Genomic DNA, 16,652 nt, shown 5'->3' with positions numbered 1-16,652 from the left:
TAAGCAGCAAAGCATTCTAAAGGTGACTTGGTTGCTGTGAAAAGCATTCCATTTTAAAAGGGAAACAGAGTATAAAAGTTCAGAAAATTTGCAGCCTGACAATGCAGTAGAAAAGAAAAATCCATTTTTTGAGGAGAAATTCAAGCTGGCTGCAGAAGTTTGCATAAGTGGCAAGGAGACTAAAGTTAATCCCCAAGACTGTGGGGAAAATGTCTCCAGGCCATGTCAGAGACCTTCACAGCAGCCCTCCCATCCCAGGCCCGGAGCCCCAGGAGAAAAAAGTGGTTTTCTGGGCTAGGCCCGGGGTGCCCGTGCCATTTGTAGCTTAGGGACTTGATGCCCTGCATTCCAGCTGCTTCAGCCATGGCTGAAAAGGGACAACCTAGAGTTCAGGCTGTGGCTTCAGAGGGTGATGCCCCTCGCCTTGGTAGCTTCCATGTGGTGTTGAGCCTGTGGGTGCACAGAAGTCAAGAATTGAAGTTTGTGAACCTCCACCTAGATTTCAGAAGATGTATGAAAATGCCTGGATGCCCAGGCAAAAGTTTGCTTCAGGCGCAGGGCTCTCATAGAGAACCTCTGCTAGGGCAGTTTGAAAGGGAAATGTGGGATCAGAGCCACCACACAGAATCTCTACTGGGGCACTGCCTAGTGGAGTTGTGAGAAGACAGTCACCGTCCTCCAGACACCAGAATGGTGGATCCACAGACAGCTTGTGCTGTGTGACTGGAAAAGCTGCAGAGTCTCAATGCCAGACGATGCAAACAGCCAGGAGGGAGGCTGTATCCTACAAAGACACAGGAGCAGAGCTGCCCAAGACCATGGAAATCCACCTCTTGCATCAGCATGACCTGGATGTGGGAACTGTAGTCAAAGGAGATCATTTTGGAACTTTAAAATTTGACAGCCTTGCTGGATTTTGGACTTGCATGGACCCCTTAACCCCTTTGTTTTGGCCAATTTCTCCCTTTTGGAATGCCTGTATTTACCCCATACCTGTACCCCCATTGTATCTAGGAAGTAACTAACTTGCTTTTGAAATACAGGCTTATAGGCAGAAGAGACTTGCCTTGTCTCAAATGAGACTTTGGACTATGGATTTTGGGTTTAGGCTGAAACGAGTTAAGATTTTGGGTACTATTGGGGAGAAATGATTAGTTTTGAAATGTAAAAACATGAGGTTTGGAGGGGTCGGGGTGGAATAATATTGTTTGGCTGTGTTCCCACCCAAATCTCAACTTGAATTATATCTGCCAGAATTCCCACATGTTGTGGGAGGGAGATAATTGAATTGTGGGGCCAATCTTCCCCATGCTACTCTTGTGGTAGTGAATAAGTCTCATGAGATCTGATGGGTTTATCAGGGGTTTCTGCTTTTGCTTCTTTCTCATTTTCACTTGCCACCGCCACGTAAAAAGTGCTGTTCAGCTCCTGCCATGATTCTGAGGCCTCTTCAGCCATGTGGAACTGTAAGTCCAATTAAACCTATTTTTCTTTCCTGTCTCAGGTATGTCTTTATCAGCAGCATGAAAACAGAGTAATACACTAACCTAAAAGATGGCAGAAGAAAAAAAAAAGCAAAACCAGAGCTGTATTAAACAAAATTGAGACAGAAAAACAGATTCAAAATATCAACAAAAGCAAAAGTTTATTTGAAAGAATAAATAAGAATTATAGACAGCTAGCTATATTAATAAAGAATAAGATAGAAGATCCAAATAAATGCAGTCAGAAACAACAAAGGTGATGTTATCAGGAACCTCAAATAAATACAAAAAACTCTCAGAGACTATTATGAACACCTCTGTGCATACAAAATAGAAAATCTGAAAGCAATTGATAAATTCCTGGAGACATAAAACCTCACAAGTTTGAACCAGAAATGAATTAAAATCCTGAACAAATCAATAAGGAGTTCTGAATTGAGTCAATAATAAAACCTTTCAAAACAGGAAAAGCTCTGGAACAGTTAAATTCACAACAAAATACAACCAGATGTATAAAGAACTGATATAAATCATACTGAAACTTTTTCAAAAAATCAAGGAGAATGGAATCCTCCCTAACTCATTCTATGAAGCCAATAGAACAGCAATACAAAAGCCTGGCAAAGACACAACAAATAAATAAAGCTACTGGTCAACATCCCTGATGAACTTAAGCAAAAAGTCCTTAGCAAAGTACTAGCAAATCAAATTCAGCAGCACATCAAAAAGATAATCTACCATAATGAAGTAGGCTTTACTCTAGGGATGCAAGATTGGTTGAATCAATACATGACAATTATTACATAAACATAAGTAAATATAAAAATCTCATGATCATCTGAATAGACATAAAGAAGGTTTTCAATAAAATTCAACATCTCTTTATATTAAAAACCCTCAACAAACTAGGCATTAAAGGAACATACTTTAAAATAATGAGAGCCACCTATGATAAACCCACAGCCAACGTCATACTGAATTAGCAAAGGCTGGACACATTCCTTCTGCCAACTGGCCAAATGCAAAGATGCCCACTCTTACCGCTACAATTCAACATGGTGCTAGAAGACTTAGCCAGAGCAGCTGGGCAAGAGAAATAAAGTCATCCAAACAGGATTAGAGAAATTCAAATGATCTCTCTTCTCAGATGACATGATTGTATACCTAGAAAACCTCATAATCTCTGCGCAAAGGCTTCTAGATCACAAAAAACAACTTTAGTAAAGTTTCAGGATACAAAATCAATATACAAAAATCAGTAGCACTTTTATATACATATAATGTCAAAGCTGAGAGCCAAATCAAGAATTCAATTCCAGTCACCATGGCCACAAAAATAATGAAATATTTAGTAAAACATCTAACCAGGGAGTCGAAAGTTCTCTGCAAAAAGGACTACAAAACACTTCTGAAAGAAATCATGAATGACACAAACAAATGGAAAAACAATCCATAACTATAGATTGGAATAATCAATATTGTAAAAACGGCCATACTTCCCAAAACAATTTACAAGTTCAATGCTATTTCTGTAAAACTACCAATGTCATGTTTCACATGATTAGAAAAAACTATTCTAAAATTCATATCAAGCCAACAAAGAACCCAAATAGGTAAGGTAATCCTAAGCAAAAGGAATAAAGCTCGTGGCCCCAATCTATCTGTCTTCAAACTATAATATAAGGTTACTGTAATCAAAACAGCATGGCACTGATAGAAATCTAGACATGTAGACCAATGAAACAGTTTAGAGAACCCAGAAGTAAAGCTGAGCACCCACAACTATCTGATCTTTGACAAAGCTGGCAATAACAAGCAGTGGAGAGAGAACTCTCTATTCAGTAAGTGGTGCTGGGATAATTGGCTAGCCATGTGCAGAAGATTGAAACTGTACCCCCGTTTTTCAAAATATACAAAAATCAACTCAAGAGCAATTAAAGACTTGACCAGACACAGTAGTTCATGCCTGTAATCCGAGCACTTTGGGAGACCGAGGCTGGAGGATCACTTGAGGTCAGGAGTTCAAGACCAGCCTGGCTAACATGGTGAAACCCCATCTCTACTAAAAATAGAAAAATTATCCAGGCATCATGAGGCATTCCTGTAATCCCAGTTACTCGAGAGGCCAAGGCAGGAGAATTGCTTGAACCTCGGAGGTGGAAGTTGCAGTGAGCTGAGATGGCACCAGTGCACTTCCAGCCTGGGTGACAGAATGAGACCCTTTTTCCGGAAAAAAAAAAAAAAATAGATCAAAGAATTAAAAATTAAATGTAAAACCCGATAGCATTAATTCCCTAGAAGAAAACCTAAGATATATCATTCTGGACATAAGTCTTGGCAAAGATTTCATGACAAAGTCTCCAAAAGCAGTTGCAAAATAATAATAAATAATAAAACTAGATAAATGAGAGCTAATTAAACTAAAGAGCTTCTGCACAGCAAAACATACTATCAAGAGAGTAAGCCAACAACCTACAGAGTGGAAATAAATATTTGCAAACTGTGCATCTAACAAAGGTCTAATATTCAGAATCTATTTAAAAAGTAAATAAACAAGCAAGAAACAAACAGTCCCATTAAAAAGTGGGCAAAAACATGAACAGATACTTCTTAAAAGAAGGTATACTATGTGGCCAACATATGAAGAATACTCAACATTACTAATCATTAGAGAAATACAAATCAAAACCACAGTGAGATACTATCTCATACCATTCAGAATAGAAAAGTAACATAATATCAGATTGGTATGGTTTGGATTTGTGTCCCTCTCAAATCTCATGTTGAATTGTAATCTTCAGTGTTGGAGGAGGGAGTGGTGGGAGGTGATTGGATCATGGGGGTGGCCTTCCTGCATGCCCTTTTAGTAATAGTAAGTGAGTTCTCACCAGATCTGGTTGTTTAAAAATGTGTAGCACCTCCCCCTGCTCTCTCTTCTTCCTGCTCCAGACATGTAATATATGCCTATGCCTGCTTCCCTTTCACCTCTGTTATGACTGTATGTCTCCTGAGGCCTCCCCAGCCATGCTCCCCATACAGCCTGTGGAATCATGAGCCAATTTAACCTCTTTTCTTTATAAATTACCCAGTTTCCCATAGTTCTTTTAGCAATACAAAAATGAACTAATACACACATGCTGGAGAGGTTGTAGAGAAAAGGCAATACTTATACACTGCTTGTGGAAATTTAATTAGTCTAGCCACTGTGGAAAGCAGTTTGAAGATTTCTCAAACAACTTAGAACAGAACTGTCATTCAACCCCACAATCCTATTACTTGTTATATATACAAAGTGATATAAATTGTACTACCAAAAAGACACATGCACTAGTATATTTATCATAACACTATTCACAGGATCAAAGACATGGAACAAAACTCGATGTCCATCATTGATGAACTGGATAAAGAATATGTGGTACATATACACCATGGAATACTATGCAGCCAAAAAAAATGAAATCATGTTTTATTGTAGCAACATGAATAGAGCTCTAGGCCATTATCCTAGCAAATTAACACAGGAACGGAAAATCAAATACTACACGCTCTCACTTCTAAGAGGGAGCTAAACAGTGAGTACACAGGCCTGCGATGAATGGTACAAAAGACACCACTATCTACTTGAGGGTAGAGGTTAGAATAAAAAGAAAAGTAAAAGGAATTAGAGTGTATACTGTCAAACCCTGTCACTGTTTGAACAACTAAGTATATTTAACGTTCTAAATCCTGTGTTGTTATTTTATAAATATTCACAGTATCTTCACCAGGAGTAGATTCCAGCTCAAGAAATCGCTTTGCTCATCTATAAGAAGTAACTCTTTTTTTTTTTTTTTTTTTTTTTTTTTTTTGAAGGAATAAAGCTTTAATCAGAAGAGAGGAACTAGCAAGAAAAACAGACAGAAAGGGAGATGGAAGGTGTCTGGCAGTTCACATTTGTCCAGAATGGTCTGAGCAGGGAAGAAAACATATTTCTTTTTTTTTTTTGTTTATGGCTTTACTTTCAAGTTTTAAATTAGATAAATAGAAGCTTGGTAAGCATCTCTCAGGGATGTGTCCCTTCTCTTGTCCTCCTTATCTCATCTGCCAAGTCTCTTCTGTTTCTTGTTACTGCTTCTCTTTGTGTCTGTCATCTGCTTTGACTTTCTCCCGCCACCTTTCACCTTTCACCTCCATTTTGCTTTCTTCCACTTCTCTGGTCCTACTTCCCTTTCACTCCTTTCCTCCCTCTCTTGGACCCGGCCATTCTGAGAGCACATCTTGCTAGGCCAGCTCTGGCAGCGGCATGGAGGTAGCGTATGCCAAGGTGCAGTGGTGAGGACGTGGTTATGTACAGCTGGAAAGGCTCTGCTGTCACCGTGAGGTGACTATTTTTCCTTAGTTGCAGTTTTCTCCTCCTCTCCATCCCAATAATCCCTCAGAAGCTGAATGCTGCAAAGTGGTATTGATGAGGCTTGCATAGATTCTCCCCATTGTGGAAGGATGGCTCAAATAGAATTTCCTATTGTTGGGGCCAGCTGTGGCCCAGTGGAGGCTGCCAGAGTGCTGAGGAGTGACAGGGGCTGCAGGCCGGAGGGGTTCTCTCTTTCCCACTCTCCGTACGTGAATGAGGCTCTCCAACGTAGGTCACGGGTGCAAGGGATGCTGTCTTCACGGGAATAATCTCTCCCTTTGAATCTCCTGAGGGGCTGCAGCAGTTCTTGGGTACCAGGCAATGAGTGACAAGAATCCTAGGATCTTTGGTGGTGATGGATAGCCCCTTTTGCAGAATTTGAACCAGTCGGATCCAGAAGTGGAAGACAGTCTCAGGATGGTCAGGGTGGAGCTTTAGGTAATAAATCTTCTCGGTGACTGTCCTCAACTGCAGGATGCGTTGATGGTGGTCACATACCTGGAGCTCCACAAACTTCAATGGGAGAATCCTCTTCAGGAAGATGTTCGGGGCTGTGGATGGTCTGTTCCATGTCTGGTTCTGCCCCTGGTGCCATTTGACACTGGCCATGAGTAGGATGTTGGGGAGGGGCAGGCAGGGCACTGAGGAGGTCACCCCCAGGGCTATGGTGTAGGAGGCTTTGTAGATATCTCTCCAATTCCTGCCCCTTTTGACATAATAGTTCAAAGGTCAGCAGTCCAGAGTGGATACAGTATCTCTGCCCTTCTCAACATGTGGCTTTCAGCTCTGGGTCCTAAGGTGGCTGCTCCAGCTCCTGCCATTATGTCTGCATCCTGGCCAGTGAGAAGTGGGAAAAGCAAGAAGTAACTCTTAATTTATTCAGGTTTCAATATGAGATTGCTGCAATTCAGTCAGATATTTAGACTTCACTTCTGATTCTAGTACTCTTGCTATCTCCACCACATTTATGGTGACTTCCTCCACTTATGTCTGAATCCCTCCAAGTTATCCATGAGCCTTGCCATCAACTTTTTCCAAACTCCTGCTAATGCTGATAATTTACCCTCTTCTCATGAATCAAAAATATTCTTATGGATATCTAAAATGTTAAATATTTTCAAAAAGGTTTTCAATTTACTTTGTCCCGATCCATCAGAAGAATCACTATTTACAACATCTATAGCCTATAAAATATATTTCTTAAATAAGACTTGAAAGTCAAATTTTCTCCTTGTTTCATGAGCGGCAAGATTTATATTGAGTTAGAAGACATGAAAGCAACATGAATCTCTTTGTATATCCCCTGCGGAGATTTTGGTCGACCAGGTGCATTGTGAATGAGCAGTAATATTTTGAAAGGAATCTTTTTTCTTCTTGAGCAGTAGGTTTCAACAGTGGGCTTAAAATATTCAGTATACCAAGGTTTTAAACTGCTGTATTGTCACTGAGATTTTTTTGTTCCACTCATAGAGCACAAACATAGTAGATTTATCATATCTCTTAAGGGTCCTATGATTTTCAGAATAGTAAATGAGCATTGTCTTCAACTTAAAGTCACCAAGATTACTAATGCCTAAAGTGAGAATCAGCTTGTCCTTTGAAGTTTTGAAGCCACACATTGATTTCTCCTCTCTGGTTATGAAAGTCTTCGATGGCATCTTCTTCCAGTACAAAGATGTTTTGTCTAAACTTAAAATCGGTTACTTAGTGTAGCTACATTCATCAATAATCTTAGCTATTTGCTCTGGACAACATGCTGTAGCTTTTGCATCAGCACTTGCTTTTTCTCTTCGCACATTTATGTTGAAGAGGTAGCCTTTTGCCTTAAACCTCATGGATTAACATCTATTAGCTTTAAACTTTCCGTCTGTAGCTTCCTCACCTTTCCCAGTCTTCACAGAATTGAAGAGAATTGGGTCCTTACTCTGAATTAGACTTTGGTTTAAGGGGATATTGTTTCTGGTTTAATCTTCTATTCAGACCACTAAAACTTTCCCCATATTAGCAATAAGACTATTTCACTTTCTTATCTTTTATGTGTTCACTAGAGTAATACATCTAATTTCCTTCAAGAACTTTTTTTGCATTCAAAATGTGGCTGTTTGGGGGTTAAAAGCCTATAATTTGGCCTATCTTGTATTTCAATTTGACTTCCTCACTCTCACTATGCTTAAACATTCCTAACTTTTGATATACAGCGAAAGATATGCTACTCTTCCTTATACTCGAACACATGGAGTCCATTATAAGTTTATTATTGGTCTAATTTAAATACTATTATGTGTCATGAAATAAGGTATCCCAAGAAGAGGAAAAGACATAGTGGAAAAGCTAGTCAGCTGCTCACTCAGAACACATATATTTGTTGATTAAGTTCTCCATGTTATATGGGCACAATTGAGCTCCAAAACAATTACTATACCGAGGCGGGCGGATCACAAGGTCAGGAGATCGAGACCATGGTGAAACCCTGTCTCTACTAAAAATAGAAAAAATTAGCCGGGCGCAGTGGTGGGCGCCTGTAGTCCCAGCTACTCGGGAGGCTGAGGCAGGAGAATGGCGTGAACCCGGGAGGCGGAGCTTGCAGTGAGCCGAGATTGCGCCACTGCACCTGGGAAACGAAGCGAGACTCCGTCTCAAAAAAAAAAAAAAAAAAAAAAATCACTGATCAGCCGGGCGCAGTGGCTCACGCCTGTAATCCCAGCACTTTGGGAGGCCGAGGCGGGCGGATCACAAGGTCAGGAGATCGAGACCATGATGAAACCCCGTCTCTACTAAAAATACAAAAAATTAGCCGGGCGCTGTGGCGGGCGCCTGTAGTCCCAGTTACTCGGGAGGCTGAGGCAGGAGAATGACGTGAACCCGGGAGGCGGAGCTTGCAGTGAGCTGAGATCGCGCCACTGCACTCCAGCCTGGGGGACAGAGAGAGACTCTGTCTCAAAAAAAAAAAAAAAAAAAAAAAAAAAAAAAAAATCACTGATCACAGATCACTATAACAGATGTAATAACTGTGAACAGCTTTGATATATTGCAGGAATTACCAAAATGTGACAGAGACAGAAAATGAACACATGCTGTTTAAAATTTATCAATAGACCTACTTGACACAGAATTGCCACAAATCTTCAATTTGTAATTATCACAATATCTGCAAAGTGCAATAATGCAAAGTACAATAAAGAGAGGTGTTCCTGTTATGGTTTCTAATATTTTAGTTGTCATGTATAGTCACAACAACCACAATTATTATAATATATTATAATCATTTCATAAAATAAAGGTCATTTTATTTCTAAAATTAAAGAAAACATATCTAAATAAAAAAGAGCTTTACATTTGGTTAATGTATTTTTATGATAAGACCATAAAATTTTCTTTTCTTTTTTTAAGAAGTTTAAGTTCTAGGGTACATGTGCACAACGTGCAGGTTTGATACATAGGTATACATGTGCCATGTTGGTTTGCTGCACCCATCAACCTATCATTTACATTAGGTATTTCTCCCAGTGCTATCCCTCTCCCAGCCCCCTATGCCTCGATAGGCCCGGTGTGTGTAAAGTTTTTTATTTTAATATATTCTAATTAAAAATTTCTCACAGTTTGAGATCCACTGATCTCTGAATTAAGTATGCTTATCTAATACATTGGTTATTCAGGTTCTTCGAAAACTATTCTAATCATTGAAAAGTCACTTTCTTCTGAAGGAAATGACTCTTATTACTAGGCAGTATATCCTTGGGTTAAAGTGTACTTCTCTATAATTTCACTTATTACCACTGTGTTTGTCCACAGGAGCTACACAACTTAATTTACATTTCTATTCCACATATACTGTACTTTTGCAAAAATAAAACCGTGCCTACTACAATTTTCTGAGAAATTTGGTTTTTCTTTCCTCAGGGTCTATCAAGTTATTTCTCAAAAGAGATTAGTAAAAGAAGAAAATGTCACTGTGGTTAGTATATATGGAGTTACAAATATACACAATATTTAATGCAACTTAAAGTTTCATATGTTTATATAGTCTAGATTAATGGCTGTTACATATTATTTCAAGAGCACAAAGACACCTTTAAAAATCTATCAATAGACACCCGCTGTCTTTCACTGTTCTGTCTTGCATTTTGCAAACCATGTGGTAGTCTAAATAAAGATGTTTGTATCCTAATCCCTGAAACCTACGAATATATAATTTTACATGGTAAAGGAGTATTTGCATATGTGATTAAGCTAAATAATTTGAGATGAGGAGATCATCTGGGCTTATATGGATAGGCCCAATGTAGTGACGCTCCTCATGAGAGGGTGGCTGGAGGATCAGAGTTAATAGTAGAAAACAGGATGATGGAAGCAAGAGTTCGGAGTAATGTGAAGAAGGGGTACAAGCCAAGAAATGCAGGTAGCCTCTAGAAGATGGAAAAAAGAATAACATTCTCCTCTGGTGTCTACAGAGGTAATGCAGCCCTACCAATACCTTGAATTTAAGACTTCTTTCCTTCAGAACTGTAAAATATTACATTTTTATTTCATGCCACTAATTTTGTGGGGTTTTTTTTACAGCAGCGTTAAAAAACTAATATGCTTCCCCAACTTCCACATGATGTTTTCCTCATAAGATGTACTTCAAAATCATTATACCTTCTGTAATACTTTATCAAAACTGAAGTAGCAAACATCAGGCTTTCTGTACTAATATGTACAATGCAAGAAGCTCAATATTCTAGTTAAATAAACAGAAAGATAAGGTTAACTTAAAGCAGATAAAAAGATATGATTGAAAAAACAGAATATTTAGGTTGTAGAATATCTATCACAGCTGCTTTATGTATCACTTTACTTTGTAACCAAATTGCCCATTCTCAGATTTTAAAAGAGGTACATTTAATTTAAAATGGATCCTTCCTTCGACAAGGACTTCAGATTAGACCCCAGTCCTGACCAGTATCTTGACTGCAGTCTTATGAGAGACCACGATGTAGAGAACCTAGATATGCCGTGCCCATATTCTTGACCAGCACAAACTCTGAGATAACAAATGTGGATTATAAGCTGTTAAGTTTTAGGGGATACATTTTATGCAGCAATGGACAGCTAATATACACTCACTTCTAAGAAGGACATACTGGATTGATATGAATTGCCAAGTATTGTTCTGAGTGTTTTCATGCTCTACTCTGTAAGCAAAAGCTTCTGTGCTTCTCCTCTTACAGAATTTAGAGTCCTTGAGTACAGTGTCAAAGCTAGTATCAGCATTAAAATTCAAATCTTTATCTCTGGGACTTTGAAGGGTATACTCTCTTCATCGTATCACCACTCCTCTCTCAGCCTTCATTAATTACTAAAACAAAACTGATCACTTGCTATGAATCCCCACAGCAACCTGTGCATATGTGCATCATAACACTGTCTCATAGATGGTTCTGTATTTGTGTTAATTTCATGTGTTTATAGTCATCTTAGTCAAGAGAGAGACCATCAAATATTTACTTTTCTGTTTCCAGTCTCTGTCATGATGTTTTATATGCATTTATTTAATAAAAAATAATGATTGAGATCCTACTATAAGGGCAGTAAATATGTATTGAATGAGTACATGAATAACATGGTACAAATAATAAACCTGCAACTACTAGGACAAGGAGTAAAAAAATGTGTGTGTATAACAGTTTCTCATATGTAATATATATAATTTGCAAATAGTAATATATAATTTTGTATAATGTGTAAATACATACAATAAAACAGTTTTAGATATTATATATAGTACTATATATTGTTACACATATACTTACTAATATTGTGAATATTATAAACAGAGTAAGAGAATTTTGCTTCTGGTTTGATCTTCTAGTCAGATCACTAAAATTTTCTCCATGTAAGCAATAAGGCTGTTTCATTAATTTTTTACGTTTATTTTAAGTTCAGAAATACCTGTGCAGATTTGTTATATAGGTAAACTTGAGTCATGGGAGTTTGTCATACAGATTATTTTATCAACCAGGTATTAAGCCTAGTGTTGATTAGTTTTTTGTTTTTTTTTTCTGATCCTCTCCCTCCTCCCACCCTCTGCCCTCTGATAGGCCCCAGTGTGTGGTGTTCCCCTCTATGTGTCCATGTGTTCTCATAATTTAGCTCCTTAAGTGAGAACATGTGGTATTTGGATTACTCTGTTCCTACATTGATTTGCTAAGAATAAGTGCCTCTAACTCCATCCTTGCTCTTGCAAAGGACAGGATATGATTCTTTTTCTTGGCTTCATAGTATTCCATGGTGTATATGTACCACACTTTTTTATTATACTTTAAGTTCTGAGATACAAGTGCAGAATGTGCAGGTTTGTTACATAGGTATACATATGACATAGTGGTTTGCTGCACCCATCAATCCGTCATCTACATTAAGTATTTCTCCTAATGTTATGCCTCCCAAACCCTCCCCAACCTCCCAAGAGGCCCCAGTGTGTGATGTTCCCCTCCCTGTCTCCATGTGCTCTCATTGTTCAAATCCCACTTATGAATAGGAATATGTGGTGTTTGGTTTTCTCCTCCTGTGTTAGTTTGCTAAGAATGATGGTTTCCAGCTTCATCCATGTCCCTGCAAAAGACATGAACTCAGCTTTTTATATAGCTGCATAGTATTCCATGGTGTCTGTGTGCCACATTTTCTTTACCCAGTCTATTTTTGATGGACATTTGGGTTGGTTCCGAGTCTTTGTTATTGTGAATAGTGCTGCAATAAACACATGGGTGCATGTGTCTTTATAGTAGAAAGATTTATAATCCTTTGAGTATATACCCAGTAATGGGATTGCTGGGTCAAATGGTATTTCTGGTTCTAGATCCTTGAGGAATCACAACCTTGTCTTTCACAATGGTTGAACTAATTTACATTCCCACCAACTGTGTAAAAGTGTTCCTATTTATCCAAATCCTCTCTAGTTTTTGTTTTCTGACTTTTTAATGATCACCAGTCTAATTGGTGTGAGATTGTGTCTCATTGTGGTTTTGATTTGCATTTCTCTAATGACCAGTGATGATGAGCTTTTTTTCATGTTTGTTGGCCGCATAAATCTCTTCTTTTGAGAAGTGTCTTTTCATATCTTTCACCCACTTTTTTGATGGGGTTGTTTGTTTTTATCTTGTAAATTTGTTAATTTCTTTGTAGTTTCTGAATATTAGCCCTTTGTCATATGCATCGATTGCAAAATTTTCTCCCATTCTATAGGATGCCTCTTCAGTCTGATTACAGTTTCTTATGTTGTGCAGAAGAGCTTTAGTTTAATTAGATCCCATTTGTCTATTTTGGCTTTTGTTGCCATTGCTTTTGGTGTTTCAGTCATGAAGACTTTTCCCATGCCTATGTTCTAAATGGTATTGCCTAGGTTTTTTTTCTAGGGATTTTTATAGTTTTAGATCTCAAGTTTAAGTCTTTAATCCATCTTGAGTTAATTTTTGTATAAGGTGTAAGGAAGGGGTCCAGTTTCAGTTTTCTGCATACGGCTAGCCAGTTTCCCCAACACCATTTATTAAATACGGAATCCTTTACCCATTGCTTGTTTTTGTCAGATTTTTTGAAGATCAGATGGTTGTAGATGTTTGGTGTTATTTCTGAGGTCTCTGTTCTGCTCTATTGGTCTATATGTCTGCTTTGGTACAAGTACCATGCTGTTTTGGTTACTGTAGCCTTGTACTATAGTTTGAAGTCAGTTAGCATGATGCCTCCAGCTTTGTTTTGTTGTTGTTGTTATTTTGGGTTTTTTTTTTTTTTTTTTTTTTTTTTTTTTTTTTTTTTTTTTTTTGCTTAGGATTGTCTTGGATATGCAGCTTTTTTTGGTTCCATATGAAATTTGAAGTAGTTTTTTCTAATTCTGTGAAGAAAGTCAGTGGTAGCTTGATGGGGATAGCATTGAATCTATAAATTACTTTGGGCAGTATGGCCATTTTCACGATATTTATTCTTCTTATCCATGAGCATAGAATGTTTTTCCATTTGTGTCCTCTCTTATTTCCTTGAGCAGTAATTTTTAGTTCTCCTTGGAGAGGTCCTTCACATCCCTTGTAAGTTGGATTCTTAGGTATTTTATTCTCTTTGTAGTAATGTGATTGGGAGCTCACTCATGATTTGGCTCTCTGTTTGTCTGATATTGGTGTATAAGAATGTTTGTGATTTTTGCACATTGATTTTGTATCCTTGGACTTTGCTGAAGTTGCTTATCAGCTTAAGGAGATTTGGGGCTGAGACGATGGGATTTTCTAAATATACAATCATGTCGTCTGCAAACAGGGACAATTTGACTTCTTCCTTTCCTAATTGAATACTCTTTATTTCGTTCTCCTGCCTGATTTCCCTGGCCAGAACTTCCAACACTATGTTGAATAGGAGTGGTGAGAGAGGATATCCCTGTCTTGTGCCAGTTTTCAAAGGGAATGCTTCCAGTTTTTGCCAATCCAGTATGATATTGGCTGTGGGTTTGTCATAAATAGCTCTTATTATTTTAAAATTTGTCCCATCAATACCTAGTTTATTGAGAGTTTGTAGCATGAAAGGCTGTTGAATTTTGTTGAAGGCCTATTCTGCCCCTGCTGAGATAATCATGTGGTTTTTGTCATTGGTTCTGCTCATGTGATGTGTTATGTTTATTCAATTGCATATGTTTAACCAGACTTGCATCACAGAGATGAAGCCTATGTGATCATGGTGGATAAGCTTTTTGATGTGCTGCTGGATTCAGTTTGCCAACATTTCATTGAGGATTTTCGCATCAGTGTTCATCAGGGATATTGGCCTGAAATTCTCTTTTTTTGTTGTGTCTGCCAGGTTTTGATATCAGCATGATGCTGGCCTCATAAAATGAGTTAGGAAGGGATCTCTTTTTTACTATTGTTTGGAATAGTTTCAGAAGGTATGGTACCAGTTCCTCTTTGTACCTCTGGTAGAATTTGGCTGTGAGTCCTTCTGGTTCTGGATTTTTTTGGGTGGTAGGCTATTAATTACTGTCTCAATTTCAGAACTTATTATTGGTCTATTCAGGGATTCGACTTCTTCCTGGTTTAGCCTTGGGAGAGTGTATATATCCAGGAATTCATCTGTTTCTTCTAGATATTCTACTTTATTTGTGTAGAGGTGTTTATAGTACTCTCTGGTGGTAGTTTGTATTTCTGTGGGATCAGTGGTGATATCCCCTTTATCATTTTTTATTGTGTCTATTTGATTCTTCTCTCTTTTCTTCTTTATTAGTCTGGCTAGTGGTTTATCTATTTTGTTAATATTTTCAAAAAAGCAGCTCCTAGATTCATTGATTTTTGGAAGTGTTTTTCATGTCTCTGTCTCCTTCACTTCTACTCTGATCTTAGTTATTTCTTGTCTTCTGGTAGCTTTGGAATTTGTTTGCTCTTGCTTCTCTAGTTCTTTTAATTGTGATGTTATGGTGTTGATGTTAGAGCTTTCCTGCTTTCTCCTGTGGGCATTGAGTGATATAAATTTCCCTCTAAACACTACTTTAGCTGTGTCCCAGAGATTCTGGTACATTGTGCATTTGTTCTCATTGGTTTCAAATAATTATGTATTTCTGCCTTAATTTTGTTATTTATTTTTGCCTTAATTTTGTTAGTCATTCAGGATAAGGTTGTTCAGTTTCCATGTAGTTGTGCAGTTTTGAATACATTTCTAAATCTTGAGTTCTAATTTGATTACCCTGTGATCTGAGAGACTATTTGTTATAATTTTGGTTCTTTTGCATTTGCTGAGGAGTGTTTTACTTCCAAGTATGTGGTCAATTTTAAAATAAGTGCAATGTGCTGCTGAGAAGTATGCACATTCTGTTCATTTAGGGTGGAGAGTTCTGTAGATATCTATTAGGTCCTTTTGGTCCAGAGCTGAGTTCAACTCCTGAATATCCTTGTTAATTTTCCATCTCATTGATCTGTCTAATATTGAAGTGGGGTGTTAAAGTCTCCCACTATTATTGTGTGGGAGTCTAAGTCTTTTTGTAGGTCTCTGAGAACTTGCTTTACGAATCTTGGTGCTCCTGTATTGGGTGTATATATGTTTAGGATAGTTAGCTCTTCTTGTTGCATTGACTGCTTTACCAGTATGTAATGCTTTTCTTTGGCTTTTTAACTCTTTATTGGTTTAAAGTCTGTTTTATCAGAGACTAGGATTGCAACCCCTGTTTTTTTTTCATTTGCTTGGTAAGTATTCCTCCATCCCTTTAATTTGAGTCTATGTACATCTTTGCACATGAGCTGGGTCTTCTGAATACAGCACCCAGATAGGTCTTGACTCTTTAATCAGTTTTCCAGACTGTCTTTTAATTGGGGAATTTAACCCATTTACACTTAAAATTAATATTGTTATGTGTGAATCTGATCCTGTCATTATGATGCTAGCTGGTTATTTTGCCCATGAGTTGATGCAGTTTTTTTCATGGTGTCGATGCACTTTACAATTTGGTATGTTTTTGCAGTGGCTGGAACCAGTTTTCCCTTTCTATATTTAGTGTTTCCTTCAGGAGCTCTTGTAAGGCAGGCCTGGTGGTGAAAAAATCTCTCAGCATTTGCTTGTCTGTAAAGAATTTTCTTTCTCCTTTGCTTATGAAACTTAGTTTGGCTGGATATGAAATTCTGGGTTAAAAATTCTTTCCTTTAAGAATGTTGAGTATTGGCCCCCACTCTCTTCTGGCTTGTAGGGTTTCTGCAGAGAGATTCGCTGTTAGTCTGATGGACTTCCCTTTGTGGGTAACCCGACTTTTCTCTTTGGTTGCCCTTAACATTTCT

At 38.0% G+C, this 16,652-nt stretch overlaps 1 protein-coding gene across 1 annotated transcript in view; it reads right to left on the bottom strand.

Annotated features, from left to right (window-relative positions):
* Window positions 1–5,971: 5,971 nt before the first annotated feature.
* Window positions 5,972–16,652, bottom strand: part of LOC103232276 (uncharacterized) — a 129,493-nt gene continuing 118,812 nt past the window's right edge. Inside the window, 3 exon segments of the mRNA XM_073013104.1 lie at window positions 5,972–6,156; window positions 6,159–6,345; window positions 6,392–6,583. Of these exon segments, the coding sequence (XP_072869205.1) occupies window positions 5,972–6,156; window positions 6,159–6,345; window positions 6,392–6,583 (564 nt within the window).

This window comes from Chlorocebus sabaeus, chromosome X, assembly GCF_047675955.1.
Source record: "Chlorocebus sabaeus isolate Y175 chromosome X, mChlSab1.0.hap1, whole genome shotgun sequence".
Taxonomy (NCBI): domain Eukaryota; kingdom Metazoa; phylum Chordata; class Mammalia; order Primates; family Cercopithecidae; genus Chlorocebus; species Chlorocebus sabaeus.
The sequence above is the reverse complement of the archived record's forward strand: the minus strand, read 5'-3'. Positions and strand labels throughout refer to the sequence as shown.